The sequence below is a fragment of the Acartia tonsa genome, chromosome 1 (assembly GCF_053477335.1).
Source record: "Acartia tonsa isolate MP-2025a chromosome 1, ASM5347733v1, whole genome shotgun sequence".
Lineage (NCBI taxonomy): Eukaryota > Metazoa > Arthropoda > Copepoda > Calanoida > Acartiidae > Acartia > Acartia tonsa.
Window position 1 is genome coordinate 20424137 of NC_137260.1, and position 14069 is coordinate 20438205.

At 30.5% G+C, this 14069-nt stretch overlaps 1 protein-coding gene across 1 annotated transcript in view; it reads right to left on the minus strand.

Annotated features, from left to right (window-relative positions):
- Positions 1-346: 346 nt before the first annotated feature.
- LOC145326818 (uncharacterized) overlaps positions 347-14069 on the minus strand; it is a 40786-nt gene continuing 27063 nt past the window's right edge. The window contains exons 3-6 of the mRNA XM_080170248.1: positions 2699-2763; positions 1457-1563; positions 1059-1122; positions 347-591 (exon numbers count right to left, since the gene is read on the minus strand). Coding sequence (XP_080026374.1) covers positions 347-591; positions 1059-1122; positions 1457-1563; positions 2699-2763 — 481 coding nt within the window. The remainder of the gene's footprint in view (positions 592-1058; positions 1123-1456; positions 1564-2698; positions 2764-14069) is intronic.

Sequence of the window (14069 nt, forward strand, 5' to 3'; positions counted from 1 at the left end):
TAAGGATATTATATTTAATTTATGTATTTTAAACTAGATAAAGCTATGAGACATTATGTTATCAAATAAGGCTCGGATGCCGCCTGTAAGCCCCAGGAAAATAAACCTTTTACAACCTGACCCACATATAGTAAACCTTCTCTTCAAAAAAAAATCAAAACATCCAAACGGGTTTAAATTTGAGGCTTAGTCGCGGCAAACACGCGGCTGCCGAGCCCTGCCAACAAACCTTCTAATCTTGCATGGTAATGAACTGTTCAAGTTTTTAACTAAGGTATTTCCCAATCTTTTGGTACAAATATTTAGGGCAGAAGCCTGACATTGCAGAAAGGCATTTTAATGTACATTAATAAAATAATTCAAATATGATATCCTTTCCTTCAATATTATCCACCACTTTAGTAACATTAGTAGCAACTGTAGCATTGTCAACAGTGGCATTATTATTATCAACCACTATCTCACTATCTTCTATAACGACAGAGTTATCAGCTAGAGTTTCAGTGATGGCTTCTATTTCTGAGGAAAGAGATAGTGACTCTTCATCTATAGCATCTAATTCTAGGCTCTCGTTCAGTATTCGGTTTAGACCTAAAAATGTGAATGAAAAATGTAAATAGTTGTGAACAAGTTAAGAAAAAGGGATTAATTTTTAATTGTATTTAAAAAGGGTCACTTTTTCTTTTTGAATTGATTTACTATAAAAAAAGTAATGTTACTCAGTAAATTTCCACACCAGTATTAAAAATAAAATAAAAATGTGTTATTTTGAAGATAAATGTAAAAAATAAGTATTACAGGATCGATCTTGCAGCTCTTTATAGTGCCTATAAAAAAGGGGATAAATAAAAAAACTTTTGGCCGAAAAATCCCAAACGTTGACATATTAAAATAATGGACTACTCTAATAGGACGTCATTCTAGATACTTCGACAAAAAGTTTATATATCTATTCCCTTCTTTTATAGACACTATTAAGAGCTTCCAGGATCTTGATTCAAGTTAAAATGCTAACCATAGACTCACTGTAAATTAAAATGTTACAAAAAAATTCTTACCTATTGCTAAACTTGATCTAACTGTTTCTTGGCTCAAAAATCTGTCTCCTGGATTCCATACATCCTGGGTAAAGAAGTTTAGTTTAGCTGAAATACAACATTTTCTTGAACACAGTAAAAGTGTCTGACTGATTATGACGTAACAAAAAAATTAGCCAATTTGAGGCCACTATAAATTTTACCATTGGTCAATAACGGCCTTTCATTGGCTAATTTTTTTGTTACGTCATAATCAGTCAGACACTATTACTGTGTTCCATTTTCTTTCAGGTACAAAATTAGTACCTAATCAATCTAATTATTCAGAATTTTAATCTAAGTATTGAAAGATGTAAATTCATAAAAGAATTAATCAATCGTTTATAATTAGATTTTTTTATTATATTTATTTGTTTTACCTTTATAAGTTGGTCAGTAAATGTTGGTTCTGACCTTCCCTGAGCAGCTGTTGTCCTCTGGAGGTCAGGGATACAGGTATATTGAACCTCCAGATATTTTGGGGTACCTAAATATAAGATAATCGATTATTATCTAAAGTTTAAAAGTTACCAAATAATAGGAAAGCATCTTTTTTATCTCAAAAAAGTGGACAAATGTTCCGACGTTTGGTCGAACCATGCAATTTACGTCATAATTTGGCCAAGCGTTGGAACAAATTTCCACTTTTTGGAGACACTATAAACTGTTTCAATAATAGGACACTAGGACTAACAGAACCTAATAATTATATCCTGACAAGAGTCACTAAATAATAGGACACTAGGACTATCAGAACATGTTTTCTAATAACTATACCTAGACAAGAGTCACCAAATAATAGGACACTAGGACTAACATTACATGTTCTCTAATAACTATACCTGGACAAGAGTCTTCAAATAATAGGACACTAGGACTAACAGAACATGTTCTGTAATAACTATACCTGGACAAGAGTCACCAAATAATAGGACACTAGGACTAACAGAACATGTTCTGTAATAACTATACCTGGACAAGAGTCACTAAATAATAGGACACTAGGACTAACAGAACATGTTCTCTAATAACTATACCTGGACAAGAGTCTCCAAATAAATGGACACTAGGACTAACAGAACATGTTCTCTAATAACTATACCTGGACAAGAGTCTCCAAATAATAGGACACTAGGACTAACAGAACATGTTCTCTAATAACTATACCTGGACAAGAGTCACCAAATAATAGGACACTAGGACTAACAGAACATGTTCTCTAATAACTATACCTGGACAAGAGTCTCCAAATAATAGGACACTAGGACTAACAGAACATGTTCTCTAATAACTATACCTAGACAAGAGTCACCAAATAATAGGACACTAGGACTAACAGAACATGTTCTCTAATAACTATACCTGGACAAGAGTCTCCAAATAATAGGACACTAGGACTAACAGAACATGTTCTCTAATAACTATACCTGGACAAGAGTCTCCAAATAATAGGACACTAGGACTAACAGAACATGTTCTCTAATAACTATACCTGGACAAGAGTCACTAAATAATAGGACACTAGGACTAACAGAACATGTTCTCTAATAACTATACCTGGACAAGAGTCTCCAAATAATAGGACACTAGGACTAACAGAACATGTTCTCTAATAACTATACCTGGACAAGAGTCTCCAAATAATAGGACACTAGGACTAACAGAGCATGTTCGTAAATCACCACACCTGAAAATTAAGAATCATTTAAGTTTTTACATAAAAGAGTCAAGTCAAACAAGATACTGTTAAAAGGATGTTAAACTTTATGAAGACAGTCATATTCTGTTGAAATAAAAACACAAAAGCATCCTTAACAAACAGTTTATAAATATTCTAGTAAATACATTTCCTTATTTAAACCTTAAAGAATTTATAATTGTCAGAACTGCATTACTTTAAATGGCACACAGCTAGCTCTTGGTAATTATATAAACAAGAATAAATATAATCAGAAGTAGCGCAGCAATTATAAGCTAAAAATTTATTTATAAATGTATCTTAAACATTATTAAATGTAGATTTTATGTTTGTGTTTTCTTCTGTCTTGCAATAGTTGGTTGCGGACAATCAGACATACCTTACTCGTCATAGAGAAGCTTTGCTTATAATTATATGTAAATACATAATAATCATCTAATTACTATAATTATTTAAACAATTCTAAATACATACTTATACGTGTTCTAAGGAATAATTAAATCTGGATATAACAGTGTATTTGTATAATTATATTGTTGTGATGTTTAAAAGACACTTTAAGAATTCTTGAAAAATAGGAATGACCTTCTAAAAGATATAAAGCAACACTTTTGGGTTGAAGATTTGAAATTAAATTTGGAAGTAAGTTATAGTTTTTATAGCTTCATTTAGTATATAAAGTATATTTAAACACGCTATTTAGTTTATTAAATTATTTTATCATCCTTCTGTTTTGACGAGCAAAGATTTTTAAAAATATGGAATTTTGGATAATGCTTGTACCCAAACTAGATATTAGTCCCAAAAACTTTTAAGCCAACGAAATGAAGGCAGTGTTATAAACTTTGGGGACCAGTAATAGTAACATATCTCTCTCCAAGAATACTACATTTTCTAAGAAATTTCTAGTTTACGCCACAGACATGTTGACTCAACTATCCAACTTTTGTATATCGAATTATTGCTAGTAAACTATTACCTTTTAAAAAACTAAAGCTGACAAAGAAAATGCGTAATGTACTTCTTAGTATGCACATAGCTATTCTAGAGCAAGAAACTTTAACTTTCAGCAATCAACAAACGAAAACTTCAGTCCTATGTAATTTTGGGTCCAGAATCATAATCTGTTAAAACTAAAATCCTATGTCCTGCTTTTTGCAATAAAATCGCATTAAAATTGCAACAAATATTTGCGATACCTTATTTTCATCTCATAAGAAACAATAATGCATTTTGCTAAAACAAAAATTAAAGTTAACCATTTATTAAATACTTTCATATCTTTAAATTTGCAAAAAAAATATTTTTTTTGCAGAATAATGCCATTTTTGTCAGCGATATAAAAAGTCTCCTAAAAAACAGATTGTTAGAAAAAAAAGTAAATGTAAGGATTATAATATGTTTTTCTGAAGTCATTTAATAAATTTATATAGTAAAAACCAGAATTGTGCAACTTATTTGAATGAAAAGCCATAAAACGTAATTTGCAAAAAAATTGCAACCCCTAAATCTCACAGAAAAATAAACTTTTAACCAATCTAAAGTAATATGTTTTAAAAAACATTAAAAAATATTAATCTTTTATAAAATGAAGTTTGTTTGAAAAGTTCTAATCAAATAGAACAGGGCAAAATTATTTTTTCAAAATGCAAACAAACACTTAACTTTGAATATTTCTATAGTTTTTCTAAAACTTAAAAATCAAATCGTACTCAAAATCAATGGTTTGTTTGTTAAATCTTCTTGTGGCGAGATTTTTAAATGTTACTTTTTCATATGTATTGAATACTCATAAAAAAAAGAAAAAAAATTGCATTAAGCCGATTCAAATATATTAAATATTTCCTTATTAAGGCAGCAAAATAAAAAAAGGTGTAAAATAAAAATTATTTATTTTTATTTTTTAAGCTGTATAACTTTTTAAAAAATTTTAAAACATGATTTTTGCAAAAATAGATATTTTTTCACTAAAAGGAAATATTGTTTATCTAATCAGCTGTTATCAAAGAATATACCGTTTTCCTATGTTGGGCTAAGAATAGTAATTTCAAGGGATCGACAGCCGCTCACAAGCCTAAAATTCCGCAGGTGTGCAAAAAAAGAATTTTAATAAGGAGTATTGTCTGTTAAGAAACAAATTTAGATATCCTGCTTAATTTTAAAGTTATAATATGACGATTTCACTAAGGCTTACCCGCAGCTTCTGAACCCTGTTAATTTCAATTAAAAACTATATTTATATCAAGTTTGAAAATTGAAGTAACATACTAGGATCATAAATTTAGATCGCAATCTCATTTTAATTGTGTGAAAGATGGAGTTATGCCCCTTGTTCGATCCCTCCAAACAGTAATTATTTGGACGCCCCAAAAATAGACATTAAAAAACAAAAATGACAACATCCAAAATCAGATCAATCGGATAATAACATCACATACAAACTTAGTTAAAAAGTAAAAAAACGACATGTTTAAAATGAACATACGGACATTCTGGTATTGAATTTAGTGTTGCTACGTTTTCTAAATTGTACCTTACTACAAAAGGAATCACCATATGAAGTTTCAAATTGATAGGACAACTCTAACATGCCATAATTAACGAAATGAGCTATCCGTTCTGGACGAACAGACTGAGCAACCCTAATTATAGAAAAACTCACTTTTAATAATGATAAAAAAGCTTCGCTCTTTAATATATACAAGCGGCTGCGCCCCTAGCATTTAGAGGCTCTATTCTAAAGGATAAATAAGGGCAGAAAAATAGCCTAACACCATGCCCAGATTTATCTATAAAATAAAATAGCCTAAAACCACCTCAGGACCTATAGGAAGCTTCAATGTATAGGATTAGCAGCGATTAGCAAGATCCTTCACTACAGACAAAAAAGCTTATTACTTTATATAATAAGACTAGCGGATACGCCCCTAGAAGCATCTAGGTGCACTTTACTTAAGGTAGGAAGAGGAAAAGTCGACCTCATCCCATTTAAAATTTGAGTTTCAAAAAGATTAAAAAAATATTTTTTGGGGGGAGGGGTGTGAAGACACCCTCCCCCAAAATAGTTTAAAACCTTCCCAGGACCTCTTTAGAGTGAGAGGAGAGATTATTTCACAAAAAAAAGTTTCCTTTTGGGATGTAGTTTTCCTATTTTTAAAAAAATAATTTATTTGGTCTCCAGGTTTAGGTACTGCTAGCCTCCAGGTGGATTTTAGACAGGTAAAAAAAATTCAAGTTAGAAAAAAACTTATTTAACTTACTTTATGGATAGTATAAACTGATTTGAAAAAAAATTTAAAACAAGCTCCAGTTTCAGGTACTGCAGGCCTCCAGGTGGATCCTGGACAGGTAAAAACTGAAAAATTTTACTTTTTTAAGTCAAAACAAAACTTAGTTAACAAAAGTTGCTACTTTATGGATGGTATGGACTAATTTTAAGAAAATTTTGAAATCAGGCTTAATGTTCAGGTACTGCAGGCCTCCAGGTGGATCCTGGACAGTAAAAAACTGATTTCAAGATTTTCTTCAAGTTAGTTCATACCATCCATAAAGTAGCATTTTTTGTTAATTAAGTTTTATTCTGACTTCAAAAGTAAACCTTTTTAGTTTTTACCTGTCCAGGATCCACCTAGAGGCCTGCAGTACCTGAACCTGGAGCCTGATTTCAAAATTTTCTTCAAATTAGTTCATACTGCCCATAAAATAGCAACTTTTGTTAAATAAGTTTTGTTCTGACTTGAAATTTTTTTACCTGTCCAGAATCCACCTGGAGGCCTGCAGTACCTGGACCTGGAGGCAAATCCCAATTTTTTTAAATAGGAAAACTACATCCCAAAAGGAAACTTTATTGTGAAATAATTTATCCTCTCACTCCAAAGACAAAGCCTATAATCACTGTTTACGTAAAAGTGTTAGAACTCCCCCCCCCCCATTTATAAAAATTTTAACATTTAACCTAGGTAATTCAAACTATCCTTTCTGACTTGTGCATCTGGGCCCTATTTTTTCATTTGCAAATTGAATACATGTTTGCGGGAGATAATTTAAATTTCATCTTGGTTACCGCAAAAAAATGCGGCACTGCTATGGCTGTAATAAAAAAACCAATGCTGATTGCCTATTAACACTTTTTTTTATATATGATTATATCTTATAAAATCAAATACGAACGATATTATATTAAAAATCTGTTATAAATTACAACAAATTAATATTATTTTTTTACCACTGGGAGTTATTTATGTGAATGTTATGGACATTGTAGCAGACAAATATAAATTTAAAATTCAGAAAGGTAAAATTTTCAGGGATATTAAAAATAAGTGTATAATTTATTTCATTTCAAAAGTTCATCTAATTAATTGTCAATAATCGTATTTCAATATAATATATTTTTTATAGGCAATATATTAACCCTGAAAATTAAAAGTCGTTGTTGTTATTTTAATGATAAGGTTTTTATTTTTTTAAAAAAACTTAGATATCTCTGAAGAAGGGGAAAGAAGGATTTAACTGTAAATGAAAACATGAAATATAGGCCCTAATTTTATCGCCACACTTTGCGGATTCTTGCGGAGAGGCGTGGATAGTATAATTCGCCTCTGCATTTATGTGTATGGTAAAAGGTACAACAAATGTATTAGTAAATACTGATTAATTAAACAAGTACAAGAACACAAGAAGCACAAGAACCTTCTATTATTTTTAATAATAGTATGTTACCTTTTTTTCTTAAAATGACAAATTTTATTTACAACTTTATGACCAACACATACAAAACTAACCATTCTGTAGAGTTAAAAAGGCCGACAGACACACAAACAAACACCAAATCTTATTTAAAAGTAATAGGATGTTTTTGTCTGTAGCATAAAACCTTACTAACCGTTGCCCCGCTATTGTATTTACAGTAAAGGTCCAGGGAGTATTTTTGGAAGGGGGAACCTACAACATCCCAAGAGAAATCGCCTATGTAAAAAATAATTCCGCAAGTTTATATTTTTAGTTTTATTTTTTTTTCATACTAAAATTGAAAAGGGAGGGTAAAAATCTCCCCTCCCCTCCAGTTCCTCTAGGGGTAGTAGCTGATGTCTAGTATAACGCACATAATGCATACTGAAGGAGACATCCTTGTTTTTTTTTCCGCGTATGGTTGATTTTATTATGGCACACGACGGTCCCAATGAACAAACACTTTTTTGCTAGACGTTTTACCAAAGCATAAAAATTTAGCAAATAGTAATAAGACACTTCTAAGGAATCTTTTCTGAGTGTTTTAAACTATAATGGGATAGCACTCATAATGAATTTGGATAGTTTTAAAGTAGATAAAATACTCTATAAAGAAAAAAAAGTGTAGCATCTTTAAAGTCATAAAGAGAATGTAAAAGTTTTGATAGTTTGTTTCTTCATCTATTAGAAGCGGCTGCGCCCCAAGCATCTATGTTTTTTTTAATCATCGGGATAGAGAAAATGGCGAAATGGGCCTAAAACCATCAAACGACTTAAATTTTTAAAAAATGTCTAAATAATTGCTCTAATATGTGGAGCCTCCCTGAAATGGAGAACGCAAAAGGTTCAGTAGTTATTGAAATCTTAAGCTACAGACAAAAAAACTTATCACTTTATATTATAGGAGGAATGAGGATGTCAATAAAACAAACTAATTTTACCTACATTAAAGGTATACTCTGTCTCGCAAATCATCAAAGGATAATTATAAGAAACACTTTTTAAGTATATGTTTGTTTAAAAAGGACAGTCTTGATATTGAATTATTTTATTTACTAAATATTGATATTATGGTTTTAAAACTATTATTTAAAATCCATTCACATTGCACACATCCAGATACTTTACCAGCACTTTACAGTAATAAAAAAAGTTGTCTAAAATATATGAAAAATTAAAAACCTATTTTGTTAGACCCGAGGACCCGAAGGCTGAAGGAATTCATTTTATGACTTTTTTTATAATATTCGTGGAAAATTATGTGTAATACGATACAATACATGATTTTTCATTATGATTGAGAACCTATTCTAACCCAGGGTATATTGATCGGTTTCGCAGCTTTACTGGAAAAATGTATAACCTTAAAGCCAATCCTATCTATGATTCTATATTTTATATTGGTTCATTCCTGTTTCATGCTTATTAACTCTTTTTCCTTTTGAAATTTCACACGTTTCTTATCAGAATTTAAAATTTTGTAAATTTTCTAGTATCAATTAAATTTTAATAAAATTAAACAGGTAAAATAAAAAAAAGAATAGTGTACTACTATGAATATTAAAAGTTGTTTTATTTGTCTGCAATTTGTTAATGTTTTTTTCCTTTTCCTTCATGGCACTAAGGGTGTAGGGAATTTGGGATATGGGGTATTCCTATCCAGTTTTTTGTTTAGGAATGAATATTTGAACAAAAACTCATTTTTATGCTAAAAAGTGGTTTAATTTTGATTTTTAATTTTCATTTTTTCCCGAGGTAGTCATTTTTCCCCGAGGTAATTATGCTTTCTTTTAGTAATTAATAAAAATTCTAAAATCTTCAAAAAAAATTTAAAAATCTTCTAAAAATATTTTTCTCACATTTTTAGATAAATATGACTGTATACTAGACATGGGAACTTTAGTCGTGCGAGGCTTGTGGTGCAGAACTGAGATTCTGTTCACCGGTTTCCTCGGGGAAAAAATGACTACCTCACTATTTAAGGGGTCGTTTATGTGAGAATGGCTATTTATATTCATCTAAAACCCTTTTTTCCCCTAAAATATACCAGACAAACATAACATATTCAGGTGAAAGATTGATTTATAACTGCTTCTACAAAAAGTACCGATTGAGCACTGATATTTCCCCTTCTTATTTTTAATTAATGAACTTAAAAGGTATCTATCCCTAACTTCTGCAGGGCCTTTACCTGCGGTGCTCTAACCCAGCTGGTCTATTCTGTACCCAAAATAATCTAACCTAACATGACCTACAATAATAAACACACAAATGGAAAACTTTTTAAAAACTATTTTTAAAAGATTGGTAGGGAATCAAGTGCTATTTCATCTTATATTGTCCTATTCCATAATTCCTTATGTCGAGCCCATCTGCAAATCATATACAAAGATTGAGAACTTCTAAAATCTTATTCAGATTTGTACACCTTTAGAATTGCAATTACTATAGTACACATAAAAATAATTTCAACCTTTAGTTTCTACGTTTTTATAACCCCTACAGGGGCTTTAAATCACTTTTTCAAAAAGGATTTAATTGCGGTCTACTTTCCGTTGGAGGTAAATAACCATATTCTTATATGACGAAAGCTGTACGAATATAGAAATATATCCGAAGGTCCGTAGGCTAGCAAGTATTAAGATTTAATCAAACACGTCTCAAGAAAGGGTAATTTATTCCAAGAATAACAAGGATTACAGGCATGAATGTTGGAAAAATCCGACCTAAAACTAGTATTTGTGTGTGTATGTGTGTTACTTAAGAATTCTAGAACAGCTAAACTGCTTTATTTGTAGTAATAAATAGAATGTACTGTAGGACTAATCGATCCAGCCGTTTACAAGATCTTGCTAGACATATACAGACCATTAGAAATCTTGCCAAATACAGGATGACTTTATAACCTATTTTCCAATCCGTATGTAAATAAATCTATCAATACATTAGTATTACCAATTAGATATACTAAACATTTGCTATCAATACACGTAATAGCGGTTTCTGCAAAAAAAATTCGCACAAATATTCACAGATTCGAATCTCGTAAATAAATTACATGAACATTACAAAGGTAAAAGCAATATAAATAATTAAGCCTACAGATAAAATGAAATTTTGTTAGTTATATAACATTATGCATTAGCAACACAGAATAAAAACGACGAACAACGACTAATAGAAACTTTAATTGCACAACCTTTGTCCGTTATAGGCCATATCACTTCTCAGTTATCCTTACTTTCTTGGGTTGCTAAATTAAAGTTAGTTTTCCTTGATTTTGTTCGATCCAACCATTCAATTCAAAATGAAACGTGATTGCAAGTGTTTATTTAATCCCAAAACCTGCCTTATCAATACACATAATTTTATTATGTGATAACTGAACAAAGTATTCAGATTTTCTGATTAAACGGTATTGTAAAGGAATAAAAAGATTCACTTTACACATTTAAAGGTTATACAAGGAAATATATATCCATAAGTAAAAATTAGCACAGCAATACAAATAAGCCTGCAATAATAAAGAACAGAAAGAAAAAAGTAAATATTGGTTTTGATACGTTATGGCTAAGATGGTGAATTTTTTGTTTGGTGTCTTGTTTGATTTTAAATATGTAGGCTTAGGAATTTTGAATGCACATTCAAACAGGTAGTTTAAGCCTGTTTTGCCTAAGTTATGTTTTAAAAACTTTTCTAAACCTGGGTAAATGCAGGGGCTGTGATTCAGCAAATCAATTGAATTTGAAATTGCTAAAATTTGAATATTTTTGTGGCGTAATTTTGGCGTATCACTTATTTTGTCGTCCTATAACTTAAGGGAAGTGGGTAAAAAGGGGGAAAGAAGGAATTGAGTTGAAGACAAATTATTTTTGTCAAAGCTCTGGTCTCTTGTCCCTAGGTAAATAGAACACATATGTTATAATTACTTTCCTTTAAAACTATAATCTTATATTATCTTTTGCTACAACCCTATAAAATACCATTTTTTTCTGTCATTACCCAGTAATTTCGAACCCGGTATTAGTGTCGGACTGATTATGACGTAACAAAAAAAATTAGCCAATGAGAGGCTACTATGAATTTTACCATTGGTCAATAATGTCCTCTCATTGGCTATTTTTTTTTGTTACGTCATAATCAGTCCGACACTAATACCGGGTTCAGTAATTTCATACGTGATTTACAATTTTCCTGGACAAAAAGTACACGAAATTCCTTGCACTGAAATATCTTACTCTTTTACATAAAAGTATTTGTTATCATGTAAAAAATATGAAAATGGAAATAATCTAAGTAATAGATTATTAAACATGGGATAATTATTTTTGACATTTGTCTACTGATTTTGAAAACCCTTTCTACATTTCTTACTTTATTGAAATTCTTATATAAAACTAATATTCTCTTTAAATTGACTATAAATATACATATTTTTTTTATGTATAGAGATTATACACCCATAGAATATAAAGATATGTTTTTGGTAAGAGCAACACATCCTGATATATAATCGTTACTTTAATCCCACATACTTTAACCATTACTACGTAACTCTACATTGAATATGGCAGATGTTCTACCTAACTGAACCTCAACGTAATGCGAAGTATCCCTAAATAATTCTATCTTTCCTTTCTTTCTTTTTTTAGGATGATTTTCATGTGATTTTGCGTGCGAGCGGCTAAATACTAAAATAGCGCATATTCTCATATGAATAGCTGAAAATTCGCAAAGCTATTACAATAGAGTAAAGAAACATAGACACATCTAATAAGGTTTTATTTAAGAAGCCATTTAACTATTTATGCTTTTAATATAACAACAAAAGCAAAAGCATAAGTTTATTGCTTTACCTTTAACGATCAATTTTCAGATAAGAGTTTTAGTAAATACGATATAATGTTTAAAATGAAGATGTAAATATTAGACCTATTAAAAGAAAGAAAAAAAACACAAATAATCCAAAGACTTTAATTAAGTCGAAAAAATCTTAAAACTGGAGCTGTGAAGCTTAAAATGGAAAGCTTATTCAGTTAAGAAGTTAATGAAATCCTAAAAGACAGACAAACAAAAACTTTCTATTTTAACAAAGTTTCAGTTCATTGTTATAAATACCTTTGCAAATTTGAACTAAAAAATAAATACTCTATTTCTGCAACTCTGATATGCGATCTTGAAATCTTTAAAGCCGTACGTTTACAATACGTTTTGATGAGCTAGATACCAACATTTTACACCCATGCCCACTAAATTTGATAGTCAGTGTATAGTCACAGATTTAACAGGGAACAATATAGGTTAGAATAATTCTAGGTACATTTATAAGGTTTGGTTTGAAATAAAAATTCTAGATTTCAATAAAATCAAATTGACAATCTTTCAATATCAACCTTCAAGAGATTTTTTTGGACAAGGATACATATTCATTACATATAACATAATAATGTATCAATCATTGATTTACAGTAATAAACCTTTAATTGTCGAAAGCAAAGATATCTGAAACGGCTGAGCAAAACAGGATACTTTTAAGGGACGCTTTCAGAAATCTCCTAGGCTATGGAATAATATATCTGTACTATATTTGAAACCTTTAGAGGCTGCGGACGCAAGCAAAGTAACATTCTTTGACGTACTTCTCTGCCCTTCTGTATTATTGGCAAAAATATATAAATTGCAAACAGAATATCAAATTTTTATCAAGAGGGGTGCAAATAGTAAAATCTGCCATGTTCAAAGATACAGGGACGTGTAATGCAAGTTTTTTTTTAAATTCCTTTTCTGCTTTACTCAGGAATAAATATTAAAGTATATTCCCTTTGAAGACTTTATTTCATAACAAAATTGAACAATAAAATCTACCACATTGAATTTCGTTATCTGTCCTTATACCTCAAAGAGTAACATTTTTAGTAGCGTAGCTACTCTATACTATACTAGCGGCTCCACCCTTAGAATTTAGGGGCTCTATATTTGAAGGAATATGGGGGGCAGAAAAATAGTCTAAAACCATACCCAGACTTTTTTTTATAAAAATTTAATAGCTTAAAACCATCCCGGGACCTATAAGAAGCTTCCATATAAAGGAGGATCACATTGGTTCAGCGGTTAGCGAGATCATTCCCTACAAACAAAAAAGCTTACTACTTTATATAATAGCATAATAATATACCATTACTTTACGCTTTTAAGTTTGAAAACTTGTAAGATTGTGCTTCCTCAAACGAAAAGAACTTATTGGAGACTTACATTTAATAACTTTTAAGTACTATTATTCTTCATAATACTGTTCTATTATTGTTCTTGTTGATAATGCGCTACTTTTGATCATAATTATCCTTGCTATATTTTTTCAGTTATGTAAAATATAGTTTTTACTAGCATGTTTAGATCATTATGCCTCTATGTAAATGTCATCAAAAGACTGTTTGCGTTTTGATTGCTGCACAGCTGCTCTTTGAATCAATTTGTCCATTTGCTGCGCCCCTAGCATATGATGGCTGTGTATTAAAAGGAGAGAAAAAAGGTGGACAGAAATATAATTTAAAACCCCTCCAAGG